General features: G+C 59.9%; 1 protein-coding gene across 4 annotated transcripts; it reads left to right on the top strand.

The window, feature by feature from the left end:
* The first annotated feature begins 2 nt into the window (after window positions 1-2).
* On the top strand, window positions 3-8,742 carry DCAKD (dephospho-CoA kinase domain containing). Of its 4 annotated transcripts, none has more exons than XM_030508630.1 (5): window positions 3-117; window positions 2,660-2,777; window positions 4,754-4,957; window positions 6,764-6,851; window positions 7,332-8,742. In XM_030508630.1, the coding sequence occupies exons 1-5, from the start codon at window positions 22-24 to the stop codon at window positions 7,612-7,614; spliced, it is 789 nt and encodes a 262-aa protein (XP_030364490.1). In that variant the 5' UTR covers window positions 3-21; the 3' UTR covers window positions 7,615-8,742. The 4 variants fall into 4 exon arrangements, with proteins under 4 accessions (XP_030364490.1, XP_030364489.1, XP_030364491.1 ...); XM_030508629.1 differs by having other exon boundaries at window positions 7,329-8,742; XM_030508631.1 differs by having other exon boundaries at window positions 77-183; window positions 7,329-8,742.
* The last annotated feature ends 3,042 nt before the right edge of the window (window positions 8,743-11,784 follow it).

Raw genomic sequence — 11,784 nt, 5'->3', positions numbered from 1 at the left:
GAGTGGGGCGGGCCGAATCCAATGAGGGAGGCGCTGATTGGCTGGCAGGCAGTCCCCCTTCCCCCTCCAGCCAATAGGCGCGCGGGATGCTGCGCCACACATGAAGCCGGGCAGAGGGTGAAGGCAGCGTGAGGGGCTTGGTTGAGGCCGGGGGTGGTTCATGGCGGCTCCTTCCCCACCCAGGTAACGGTGCGTTAATGGGGTTTCCCGTTAACGGCAGCCCCTCAAGCCGAGCACCGGGGCTGCGAGTGCGCCAGAGCCGCGGGGAGCGGGAGCGGGGCCGGGGGTGGGATGGCGCTGGAGGGCACGTTTCAGCCTCGGGGTGAGGCTTGAGGCAGCCAACTTGTGCTGGAGATCCAGAGGAATGGGGGCACGGGGGAAGTTTGGGCACCTCCGTATCTAAAAGCGGCTTTTTGGGGCTCTGGGTTATGTCTCACGGCGGGAATGACTCGCCGGGGTTTCCAGGCGCCGCTGTGGTGTCATTTCAGCTTTGCCCACATTGGGTTTGGGTGGTGCAGGCTGAATGCACACACAGACAAAAAGCATATTTAGGGGAAAAGCGGTTCTGGCTCCTGTCTGTACCATCTGCAGGAGCCTCGGGACCCTTGTGTGCACTTCAAACCCGGGCTCCTTAAATATTTATCCCTCACCCCATGGATCTTCCATCTGTGCAGGTCCTTTGATAGCACAAGTGTTTTCAAGCCCCGTTTGGCTGCCATTTCTAGACTGTCCCCTCCAAGTGCTCTTTTACCCCTGCAGCCGCCTGCCCGCAGAGGTGTGGAACAGAGGGACAGAAATAGACGGGTTTGGGAGCAAGCCCCAGCTGAGGCTGGAGGCCGGAGCATCGGGGTTGCTGCAGCTAAAGCCTTGCGGTTACTCTCCATGTGCAGGAGAGGTTTCCATGGAGCCTCCACCCCGGCAAGGCAGCATGCCAAGGGCCTGCTTCCCATCCTGCAGCGCCAGCCCTTGCAGCTGGGGCAGAGGGCACAGAAGATCACGCTGGAGAGAGCAGGGGTTTAACCCCCTGCGATAAAGACACACCGAGCCCAGCGTAACACCAGGAAAGGCTCCATGTGGGGCCGGGTGCTCACTTGGCAGCAGAGCTTGCGCTTCCCGTCAGCCTCCCGCAGGGCACTGCTGTTTGTCACGAGTGCCCTTTCTGATCCCCTTTGAGTTCCCCCTGGTTGTTGCTGGCGTTAACCCCATCTGTTTGCCTGCCTCTTGGAAGGGGGAAGAGCACGTGGTGCTGGCAGCCGGGAAGCGCCGTCGCTTTGTGGTGCTGCTGCCAGGTGCTGTTGGCTTTTGCTCTGACTCCTCATTCCTCCCTCTGCTGAATTGCCTCTGGCTGACTTATCCCCCTCCTCTTTCCCCCCAGACCGAGGAACCGACTCGGTTCGTAGCACTGAGTTATGATCAAAGTGTCCTTTTTCACCAGCAGAAGCAGCAGTGCCGTGTTTTCACCCATCTCCAGCCATCCTGCAGGCCTGTGTTCCCAGCTGCTGCCCTCGGGGGCGAAGTGGCACGGTCCCTGTTGATGGGGGACGGTGCTGGCTGGTTTCTGTGTGTGCAGAGGCTTTGGAGGGCTGGTGGCCGCAGTGTCTGGAGGCAGAGCAATGCTTACCGGGGTCGTTGGGGTTTGGGGTACATGGCTCACTGGGAGAGGCAGCAGGAGCTGGGTCTCCCTTGGGGCAGGGAGGTGCCTACACACAGCCTGGGGCTCCCAGCTGAAGATGATGGAGCCAGTTCCTTCTGCTGCTTCTGGAGGCAACAGCCACAAGCTGGAGCCTGGGGGGTTCGTGCTCCTTGCCTGTGAGGGTGGTGTCACCCTGGACAACGTGACAGTGAAGTCGAGCCTCATTCAGGGCTGCACAAAGGCCTGAATGCCCTTGGCTGGGGCCAGCGTTGGTCCATGGGGGCTGGAGTCTGCCCCCAGCCTGCTGTGGGGATGCAGACACCACCTTGCTCGCAGGAGTCCGGAGCTGCCTTCGCACTGCTGAGCCTTTTGGGTTTGGAAGCACAGACTTTGTGTTCAGTGCCGTATTTGCAAGCTGCCAGACACAAACTTGCTGCTCAGAGCCATGAGTTCATGTGTCCATTGGGCTGCTGCTGGCTTCCAGGCAGCGTGAGGATGTGTTTTACTTGCTGGCTTGTGTGTTTTGAGTCCAGGTTATGTCCCAGGCCGCTTATCTGCTCTTGGAGCCCAGCTGTGAAGGTGAAGCAGGGCTCTCCCTCAGTCCTCATGTTTCTTGGTCCAGGCTGAGATGTTGCCTGAATTCTTCCCCTTCGTCACTGATCCTGGGTCACCCTCAACAGCCCTGCCAGCAGGTTCCTCTGATTTAGGGTGCTGTAGGTGACACTGTGGCTTGATGAGTGCATATCCTAAAGGGGAACCAGCGGGAGGAACTTAGGGCTGGCTCAAGCTGCACATCCAGAGTTCGCAGGGTCCCGGGAAGCCTCCTTTAACACAACGCTCTTCTCCAGCCTGGAAACCAGGAGCACCCACCTAAAAACCCTGCTGGTGTCTCAGTGGTGCCCTGAGAACGTCTGAAAAGGAGCTCTGGATGACGTTGCCTGGTCGGGAGCAACACTGGATGTGCAGAGCATGAGCAAGAACGGTCCCGTCCCGACATCTTCCCAAGCTCTTTTCTCTCCGTTTCAGAGCACGATGTTCCTGGTCGGCCTCTCGGGGGGAATCGCCTCTGGGAAGAGCACGGTGGTGGCTGTGCTGCGGGAGCTGGGCTGTGCTGTCATCGATGCCGATGTTATCGCCAGGCAGGGTGAGTGTTGCACCGTCCCTCCTCCCGGTGGTGGTCCCGACGGCTGGGGCTGCTGCCGGGAGGCGCGGACGGCAGAGGGTGCTCGGGGTACGCTGGATGAGGCTTTCCCTCCCATTCCCAGGTTTTGTGGAGCCGCTGGCTCGGGGAGGATTGGAACGGGGATATATTTTTAATCAAGTGAGAAACAAGATCACATCCTGGTGAACACTGTGGGGAGATCTTGCCCTGAGTTCCCCTCTCCTGGAGCACAGTGCTTCCCAGCTGTGAGAGCCGAAGATAAACGTGGTTCTCTAAAGCAGCTCCCCTTGTCTAAGCTGATGTCCCCCCCTAACCCCCAGGACACCCATCCCATCACTTGGGTGCGTTAGGTGGGATCACTGTCAAGGTTGAAAGAGAATTTCCCTCTGTGCTGGGTGTTGCTTGGTAATACTGAGGGACTGGTCCACAAAATTCCTGGTGCCTCTAAGCCAATAAAACAAAGAGGCTCTCAAATATCCCGGGTCAGTGGGAATTTGGGCTGTGGCACAGCACATCTGCCTCCTGCTGCTCCCCAAACCCACTGCCCTGGCTCCAGAAGAGACCCAGAACTGCAGCTGTGTTGCCTGAGCAGGGCTGGAGCAGCCCCTGCTCTGCTGCAGGGGGAGCAGTGTTCATCCCTCCCTGCCCCCGGGATAACACGGAGAGCAGCGGGAAGAGCGGCCGCTTCGGGGTGCGGAGGGGCTCAGGGCTGAGTGTGGGGCTCAGGGCTGAGTGTGGGGCTCAGGGCTGAGCGTGGGGCAGGAGGTGTCATTTTGAAGGGCCTGTGCCTTTCTGTTTGGGGAAGAGCTTCCCAAAGCCGTGATGCTCTGAATGTTTTATTGCGCTGTAATTCTCCTCAAGGTGTGGGAGATTTGCTGGAGGTGCCAAAAGCCCTCGGAGACGGTAGGAAAACACCACAGCTGCTGAGTGGTGGGTTCCTACCAACCACTTCATTTTGCTCCAATTCCTTTTCTATCCGTGCTTATTTACTATGTGAACTTCCCCCATCCTCCCCCTGCCTCCGTGTGCAATTCCACGGCAGAGAAAGAAATTGGTCTGAAAGATTTTTATTAGGTTGGGCTGAGGTTCCAACGTGTGGCAACATTCCTGGATTTGGGAGAGAAGATGATACCCAGCCTGGGATTGTCTGTGCTTAGCCTCAGCTTGATCTTCGTGATGCTTTTATTACTGCATCCTTTTTGTCGGATGGTTTTTGATGGCTTGGGAATCATACACTCATGTAAAGTCAGAGTCCTTGCAAATGCCTGTTGGGAATCAAGCTCTTAAGATGGTTTCTCTTCTCATTCTCCTGAAGAATTGGGTGACTGAGGGGAAAGACAGTGAGAAAAGACAAACCACCTTAGCAGCAGCCAGAGCCAACTTGTAGCAGTCGGGCTGTGCTCACCCAGTGCTCAAGTGTCCAGCTAAAATAACCCTGGTGCTGCTCCTGCTCCCTTTAGGCTCTCCCTGCTCCACTCCTCAGCCTGCAGGTGATGGGAATTGCTCAGCCCCCTTCCTGCCCATGCCTTGGGAATCATTCAGCCCTCTTCCTGCCCATGCCTTGGGAATCATTCAGCCCCATTCCTGCTCATGCCTTGGGAATCATTCAGCCCCATTCCTGCCTGTGCCGTGCCTGTCAGCAGATCCTCCTAACCCCGAGCAGCACAGCCCGAGGGAGGGTTGTGGCGCTGAATTAATGCGTGCAGGAGGCTTCGATCTCTCGGGTGTCAGCGCTCAAAGGGACCTTGGGCTCAGAGGGGGTTCTGCAGCCCCTTTCCTGCTGCAGGTGTGTGCTGGGCTGTGGTGCTGAGCCCTGCTGGTCTCAGTGCAGTGGGTGCACTGAGCATTAAATAAGCTCCGTTATTTACTGAACACAACTCAGGCGAGGCCGCTGGCTGCTGCAGACACTGACTGTGCTGTAGAACTGGCTCTAACCTCCAGCTGTTTAACTTTACCAGTGGTGCAGCCCCACCTCAAGGCCCATCAGCAGATAGTGCAGCACTTTGGCACCGAGATCCTCCTGGAGAACGGCGAGATAAATCGTGAGGCTCTGGGAACCATTATCTTCTCCCAGCCAGAGAAGCGGCAGCTGCTGAACTCCATCACCCACCCGGAGATCCAGAAGGAGATGCTGAAGCAGATCTTGAAGTACTTTGTGTTAGGTAAGAGGCTGTGTCCCTGCACACCGGGACTCCTGCTCTGGCGGGAGCTCTACCTGCTTGCTCTGCTTTGGTTTTCAAGTGGGGAGAGGGACAAGGAAGGAGAAAAGGAGCTGACGTTGAGTGACGGTCTTTGTGCTCTGCCACCGGTGGCCTTTAGCGTTGGTGTTTGGAGGATTCATTCCTGCCTGTCACTGCTGCCCTTCCCCACCTTCTGCTAGGGTTTAAAGTACATCTGTAGGGCCTGAGCAAAAGCATTGTGAGGCCTCTTCTGAGATTACTGCATCTCTAATGTCATACCTTCCGAAACGGGCAAATATTCCTCCCTGCCCGGGCTGCAGTGGAAGCTGCCAGCCCTTTTAGCCTCGATAAGGTGAGAACCGGGCTGAGAGCCGTGGCTTCCAAAGTCCTGCTTTTCCCCCTGATAAATGTAACAAATACAGCTGTCAAACTCGGTCGAATCAAAGGCCAGATAACATCACCAGCTGTTTTGGAGGTCTCCGTGTAGACAGAAGGATGGCTAATAGAGTCAGTCTGGTTTCATAGAGCTTATCAAAGCTGAGCCCTGTGACAGCTGAATGGGCTTGTGCTGGGGCACTGCAGGGGCTGTGCTCTGCTGCAGGGGGAGGAGGAGGAGGAGGCACAAAGGAAGCAACAGGCAGGAAAGCCGGGAGCCAGAGATGGAGTCCTGTACCCAGGGCTGCAGGCTCAGGAGGCGGCTGCTGTCCTGCCCCTCAGCAAGAGCAGCCAGTGCCTTCTGCAGGCTGCTTTGTCCTCATTAGTCAGGTTTTAATGATTTGGGATAGCTGGATGCTGTCTCTAAGGATGGCTGTGCAAGGCAAGCTCGTATCGATCAAACTGGAGGGCAGCAAGAAGGCTCTCTGGGCAGAGATGCTGGTGAAATGGTGCCTTGGTGGATGATGGTGTCTTTGTCAAGGCTTTTATTGCCGTGGCCAGCTCACTTGGGGGTTTGGGTTAAAGAGGAGGGACAGCAGCGAAACTGGAGGTGTCCTCACGGCTGGGGGGCACAGAGGGGAGCGAGGTCCTGACTTAGAGCTTTCCCCTGCCCTCACCTCCTCCTCCCCAGGTGCAGCAGGATGTGCCCCACGTCCCCAGATGCTGCTGTCTGTGGGCACATGGAGAGCCTGGGGTGGGCTGCAGGGCCCGGGAGGATGGTGGCTGGTGGGTATGAGCCCTCCTCTGCCGGCTGCTCCGTGTGGTGATGGGGGCTTTGAACCAAACTTGCCCAGTTTTGGGGAGGTTTCAGCCCCAGGGGCTGTGCCAGTGTCACAGCTGCAAAGGATCTGCAAGATTTCCTTGCTCCCTTTGGAAGAATGGAACCATTTAACCAAAGCTTTCCATAAAGGGAGGAAAATTGAGCTGGGAAACATCAGCTCAAGTGGCTGCAGCCTTGGACAAGGAAAAGGGAGGAGAGCAGATTCTGCTGCGAGTGCTGCTCCCCTGGAGAGCCCAGCAGCAGCGGTGTGACTGCGGCTCTCACCAGGCAGGAGCAGGCCCTTTCATTTGAGCTTCTTGCAGCTCCTCATTCTATTTCTGTGGCTTCCCCTTTGCTCTGAGCTCAGGCAGGTGAGGGTTTGTTGGGGTTGGGGTTTCTCCCCCTCTGGAAACTTGGAATGAAAGCACATCCTGCCTCCGAGAGGGAGGAGGGCAGGCAGGCTCTGCTCTCCTCTCGGCTCCAACGTGGAGCTGCCGGAGCAGCTGTGGCTGCAGTGTGTGTGCAGCATGAGGGATTTGGGAATCCAAGTAATGCTGTTCCCTTCTTGGGGGGGAATGTCGTCATTCCTGCAGGCTACCGCTACGTGATCCTCGACATCCCTCTGCTCTTTGAGACCAACAGACTGACCAAGTTTATGAAATACACGGTGCTGGTTTATTGGTAAGTGCAGCATGAACCATGAGGCCGGGATGCTGCCACCACTCTTAGAGGCTGGAGGGGCAGCTCCTGCTCTGGTGAGGGTTTAGCCACAGCCCTGGTGCAAAGCTTGTCTGCAACACCACCTCTTTTGTGGAGGCAGGAGAAGTGTCACTTTCCTTTATCCTCGTGTGCAGGGGGCTTCTTGCTGAGGTTTTCCTGAGAGCTGGCACCATTGTACAGGGGAAGTCACTGTCTTTAGGCCTTCCACCACCTGCGCTCTGTTGGCTGGGGCAGGGTTTGGGGTGTTACGGGCCATGGGAATGCCAAAACCATGCAGCAGGACAGCCTGGAAGTGCTTCAGGGCTGGCTCTGCCGCTCCGAGCGCAGGATGCCCATACAGGGCACATCCCTCTTCCCCCCCACTTCTGCTGAGGAAGGCAGGCAGAAACCTCCTCTTCCTCCCTCTGCCCACCTCACCCCATGCTCCCATCCCGGCAGCAGCCCCCGGGCGCAGCTCTCCCGGCTGATGCAGAGGAATGGGCTGTCCCAGGAGGAGGCAGAAGCTCGCATCCGCTCCCAGCTCCCGCTGGATGAGAAGCGCAGGTTTGCAACTCACATCATCGACAACTCCGGCGAGCGGGAGAGCACCCGCCGGCAGGTCCTGCGGCTCCATAGCCACCTCGAGGATTCCCTGGATTTCCTCTGGGCACGGCTGGCAGCGGGCACGGTTGTGGCTGGGCTCGGAGGGCTCATGTACCTCCTCCTCCGGCATTTCAGCTCTTAGTTCACCTTCTCTTTTTGTCGTGCAAGAGGCCTGAATTTCCAGGTTTGAAAAGGCCACTGAAAGGCCACCTCTTCTAATGAGCTTTGCCAGCTGAATGCAGACAGTGGGATGAGGTGTCTCCTTGCAGCCTACCCAAGGTGAACGTAGGGGGGTGTCTTCAGCACCATCACCCCTCTGCTTTCCCTTCCCCTTGCGTGGCTGTGGCCAGGGGAGGGGACGAGCCCCTTGTTTTCCCCCTCCTGCGTCTCTATGGTGGGACTTCAGTGAATTTAGGCACTTTAATGTCTTCCAGGACAATCTTTACCAGTCTTCCAATACCTAAAGGGGGCCCACAAGGAATCTGGAGGGATTTTTTACAGGGGAATGTAGTGGCAGGACAAGGGGGAATGGTTTTAACCTGCCAGAGGGGAGATTGAGATGAGCTCTGAGGCAGAAGCTCTTCCCTGTGAGGGTGCTGAGGCGCTGGCACAGGGTGCCCAGAGAAGCTGTGGCTGCCCCATCCCTGGCAGTGTTCAAGGCCAGGTTGGACACAGGGGCTTGGAGCAACCTGCTCTAGTGGAAGGTGTCCCTGCCTGTGGCAGGGGTTGGAACTGGATGAGCTTTAAGCTCCCTTCCACCACAAGCCAGTCTGGGATGTGTGAATCTCTTCACTGGGGGAGTAGGTGGCTTCTCAGATGCTGTTTCTCCTAGTGGGTGTCCCCAGGTTGATCCCCTCCTAGCTCGCAGCCCCAGCTGGTCTGCATTTAGACATGGAATTCCCCCTTCTTTCACACTGATTTCATGGAAATATGCTCAATCCCCGGGGGGTGACAGCCAGCACCTCTTTTCACACGGGCTGGGTGTTCAGCCGGCCGCTCACCCTCCTTCCTGCCCCCTATTTCTGCCTTCATCCCTTGTGGCTCCCCCTTGGCACTGGTTGAGGGTCTGATTCATCCCCGGAGCAGGCTGAGAGCTGGGCTCTGCCTTGTTAAAGCTCATTTAGCGCTGTTTGAGCTCGCCGGCAGCGGCAGCGTGCCCGCGGGGACCTCCAGCCTGGGCTCCTCACATTTGTTTTAATAAAGTGCTAACCAGCAGCCGGCTCCCTGCAGCTCCACAACCTGTGGGCTGCCAGCGCTGCTCTTTTCCTGGCCCATTCCCAGGTTGTTCCTATGCCGGGGCACGCCGCGCTCGGTAAAGTTCAGCACACACAAGCAGAGCTGACGTGTGCGCTCGTGTACACAGCTCCGGGGGAGCTTTGGGGAGCATCAGCCCCTGCTGTGAGCTTCCATGGTGGGGGGGGTCGTGGCTTTGTGTTGGCTCCGGGCACTCCATGGGCTGGGTCTGGCTTCCTGCAGTGTGATCTTGGGACTGGTGGTGGTTTTCTGTGGCAGTGCTTTCACCTTGGGACAGTCCTGTCCCAGTGCCACTCCCTGTCCCGCTGCCACCCCCTTGTCCCCTGTCCCCCTGGCCTGGTGTTGGGGAAAGGCCGGTGTTGCAGCTCCTGCCTGTGCATCCCTTCCCCAGCAGGCAGGGATGCAGCAGAGCCAGGCAGCATCCTCGCTGCGCCCTGTGCCAGCACAGGGACCTTCCCCAAGCATCACATCCCCTTTTTGGGGCTGAGCACCCTTTCCATCCCCACGGCCATCCCCTGAGCCCAGCTGCGCACCAGGGCTCCTGTGGGCTCACACACCCGGTGCAGCTCCAGCCCCAAGCTGGGCCGCCCCCCGGGTACCCCCACTTTGGCGGCGGTGCTGGGGGAGCACTGACCCGTCCCTTCCCCTGCTTTGAACGCGCTGTTCATGGGGCTGCCGGGAGTCCCTCGCAGCCGAGCCCTAAGCCAGGGCTGGAGCCGGAGCGGTGCGGGATCAGCGCCACCCGCCGCCGCCGTGGATGGGGCTGCGGGAGGGGGAGAGCCGACACCGGCCCCGTAATCGCATTTGTCGCTCCGCTGCGGCCCTGCTGACGCGTGCCGGCCGCTAACCCGTTTAGCGGGGCCGAGGCAGCCGGCGGGGCGGCGGCGGGGGGGGGGGAAACGGCGAGGCACGGCGCTGGCGTGGCCTTGGGGGGGCTGGTTTTGGGGTGCCGCGGGTTGAGCCCCCGCCCCCGATGTGCGCTGGGTGCTTGGGCACAGAGTGCAGCCCCCCTCGGGGACAAGCGGCTCGCTGGTGACTGATGGCTCTGCTGAGTGGCATCGACAGCGCGATTGATGGCCGGGGAGGGGGCCTGGAGGGCGGCGCGTACCCAGCTGGGGTGGGGGGGACATATCCTGTGCCGCTGCGCCCAGCACTGGCGCTGTGCGCTGAGGCCGCCCCAGCTCATCGCACCTCCCGCCGTGGATCGGGAGCGCCTGGAGCAGCGCTGGGGCCGCGGGAGCCGGGCCCGTCCCGCAGCCACGTGTTTGACACGCCATCCCTGGTGTACCCCATCCCACTGCACCCCCTCGTGCTGCACCCCTATCCAGCTGCACCCCATCCTGCTGCACCCCCTCCCTGGTGTACCCCTTCCCCAGTTCATCCCACTCCTGCAGCACCCCGTACCTGAAGCATCCTGTCTCAGGGCACCCCCTCCCCATCCCAGGGTATTCATTGGGAATGGGAAGTGCAGATGTCCTGGAGCTGGCAGGTTCCCCCCCACGGGCTTTGGGGACAGGGAGACATCCCCCAACAGGGACTGTCCCCAAGTGTGGACTTGGTGAGGACCCCAATACCTACGAGAGAGGGACCCCCGGCGGGGGGAGCCAGGCTGCAGGGCCCGAGTGTGGTGTCACCACATGGCACTGGTGTCACCAGCGTCACTGCATGGCCCCCGGTGTCATAGGTGTCACCATCCCTGCATGGTCCCTGGGGTGTAGCAGTGTCAGTGTCACTGCACAGCCCCCGGGGGGTCACAGTGTCACCGTGGCTGCCCAGTCCCACTCGTGTCACCCAGCGCTGCTGCACAGCCCCACGGTATCGCACTGCCACACGCTGTGGGGTGTCACATGGTGTCACTGTCACTGCGCGGCACGCAGGGGTGTCACTGTCACTGCGGGGCCGCCGGGCGCCACGCGGAGCCACCACAGCTCCCGTGGGTTGTCACACAGAGTCACCATCAGCGCCCGGCGCTTGGGGTGTCACATAGTGCCATGTCACTGCATGGCCCACGGGCCGTCACCCAGTGTCACCATCACTGCTGTCCCACAGTGGATCATCCAGCATCGCTGTCACTGCATGGCCCACGGGGTGTCACCCGGTGTCACCGTCACTGCATGGCCCGGGGTGTCACGCACTGTCACTGTGCAGAATACTCCCCAGTGCCACCCCCTGCACCTCCCGCGGGCTGTCACCCAGTGGCACTGCACACCCGGCCGTGGGGCACCCTGGGGGCAGCACCGCAGGTCCCAGCAGCTCCGGTCCCCGCTGCTCCAGCCCCACGTCCCCTTGAGCCCATCCCGGATCCTGGGCCAGGTGAGAGGCCGCTTCCCATCGCTCACCAGCCGGGCCCTCAGCGGCAGCGCAGCCCTTAATTGCGGCGGTGGGGGGGAGGCGAGTCCTGCCGTGTCCGTAAATGAGGGGCAGCGGGATAGGGATGGGGACAGGGATGGGGACGGGGGGGACCTGCTGCCCCCCGCCTGCAGCTGGGCTCCCCCATGGGCAGGGGACAGTGCCCAGTGGTGTGCTGGAGTGCGCTGGCACATCCCTGTCCCCAGCAGCTAGTTGGCCACCAGTGACCCACTGCCGGCTACCAGGCAGCCAGCAACCAGCCATGCAGGCAAGCGAGCAGGTAGGCAGCAAACAGCCACCCCCGTGGCCTTCAAGCCGTGGAGCTAGCCGGGTGGCCACCCGGGCAGCTCTCTAGCCAAATGGGCAACCAGCCATCCATGTGGATATATAGGTGCATGGATGGAGGGACACACATGGATGAATGCACAGGTGGAAGGATGCAGGGACACAGGATGGGTGTGTGGATGATGGGCAAATGGATGCATGGGTGCGTGTGTGGATGCAAGGAGAGGTGGGTGGATGGATGGGTGGATGGATGTGCTCCCACAGCCCCTTCTGGGCCCCATCCTGGACGCGCGGCATGATTTTGGGGGACAGCACCTAAAACCATCAGGGACAGTTTGCAAGCGCCAGCTCCCTTCCCAAGCTCAGCAGCATGGGCTGACATCGGGGTCCTTGGTTCCTTCCAGCTCCGAGTGCTAGTTCCTGC

The sequence above is a fragment of the Strigops habroptila genome, chromosome 19 (assembly GCF_004027225.2).
Source record: "Strigops habroptila isolate Jane chromosome 19, bStrHab1.2.pri, whole genome shotgun sequence".
Classification (NCBI taxonomy): domain Eukaryota; kingdom Metazoa; phylum Chordata; class Aves; order Psittaciformes; family Psittacidae; genus Strigops; species Strigops habroptila.
Note: the sequence above shows the minus strand (reverse complement) of the source record. Positions and strands in the feature narration are given on the sequence as shown.

Bases quoted from the DNA above. Each gene is read 5' to 3' on its own strand.
- DCAKD (XM_030508629.1), top strand. From the start codon at position 22: ATGAGGGAGGCGCTGATTGGCTGGCAGGCAGTCCCCCTTCCCCCTCCA. The intron at 118-2,659 runs GTGAAGGCAGCG...TCTCCGTTTCAG, and splicing joins CACATGAAGCCGGGCAGAGG to AGCACGATGTTCCTGGTCGG. The intron at 4,958-6,763 runs GTAAGAGGCTGT...TCATTCCTGCAG, and splicing joins CTTGAAGTACTTTGTGTTAG to GCTACCGCTACGTGATCCTC.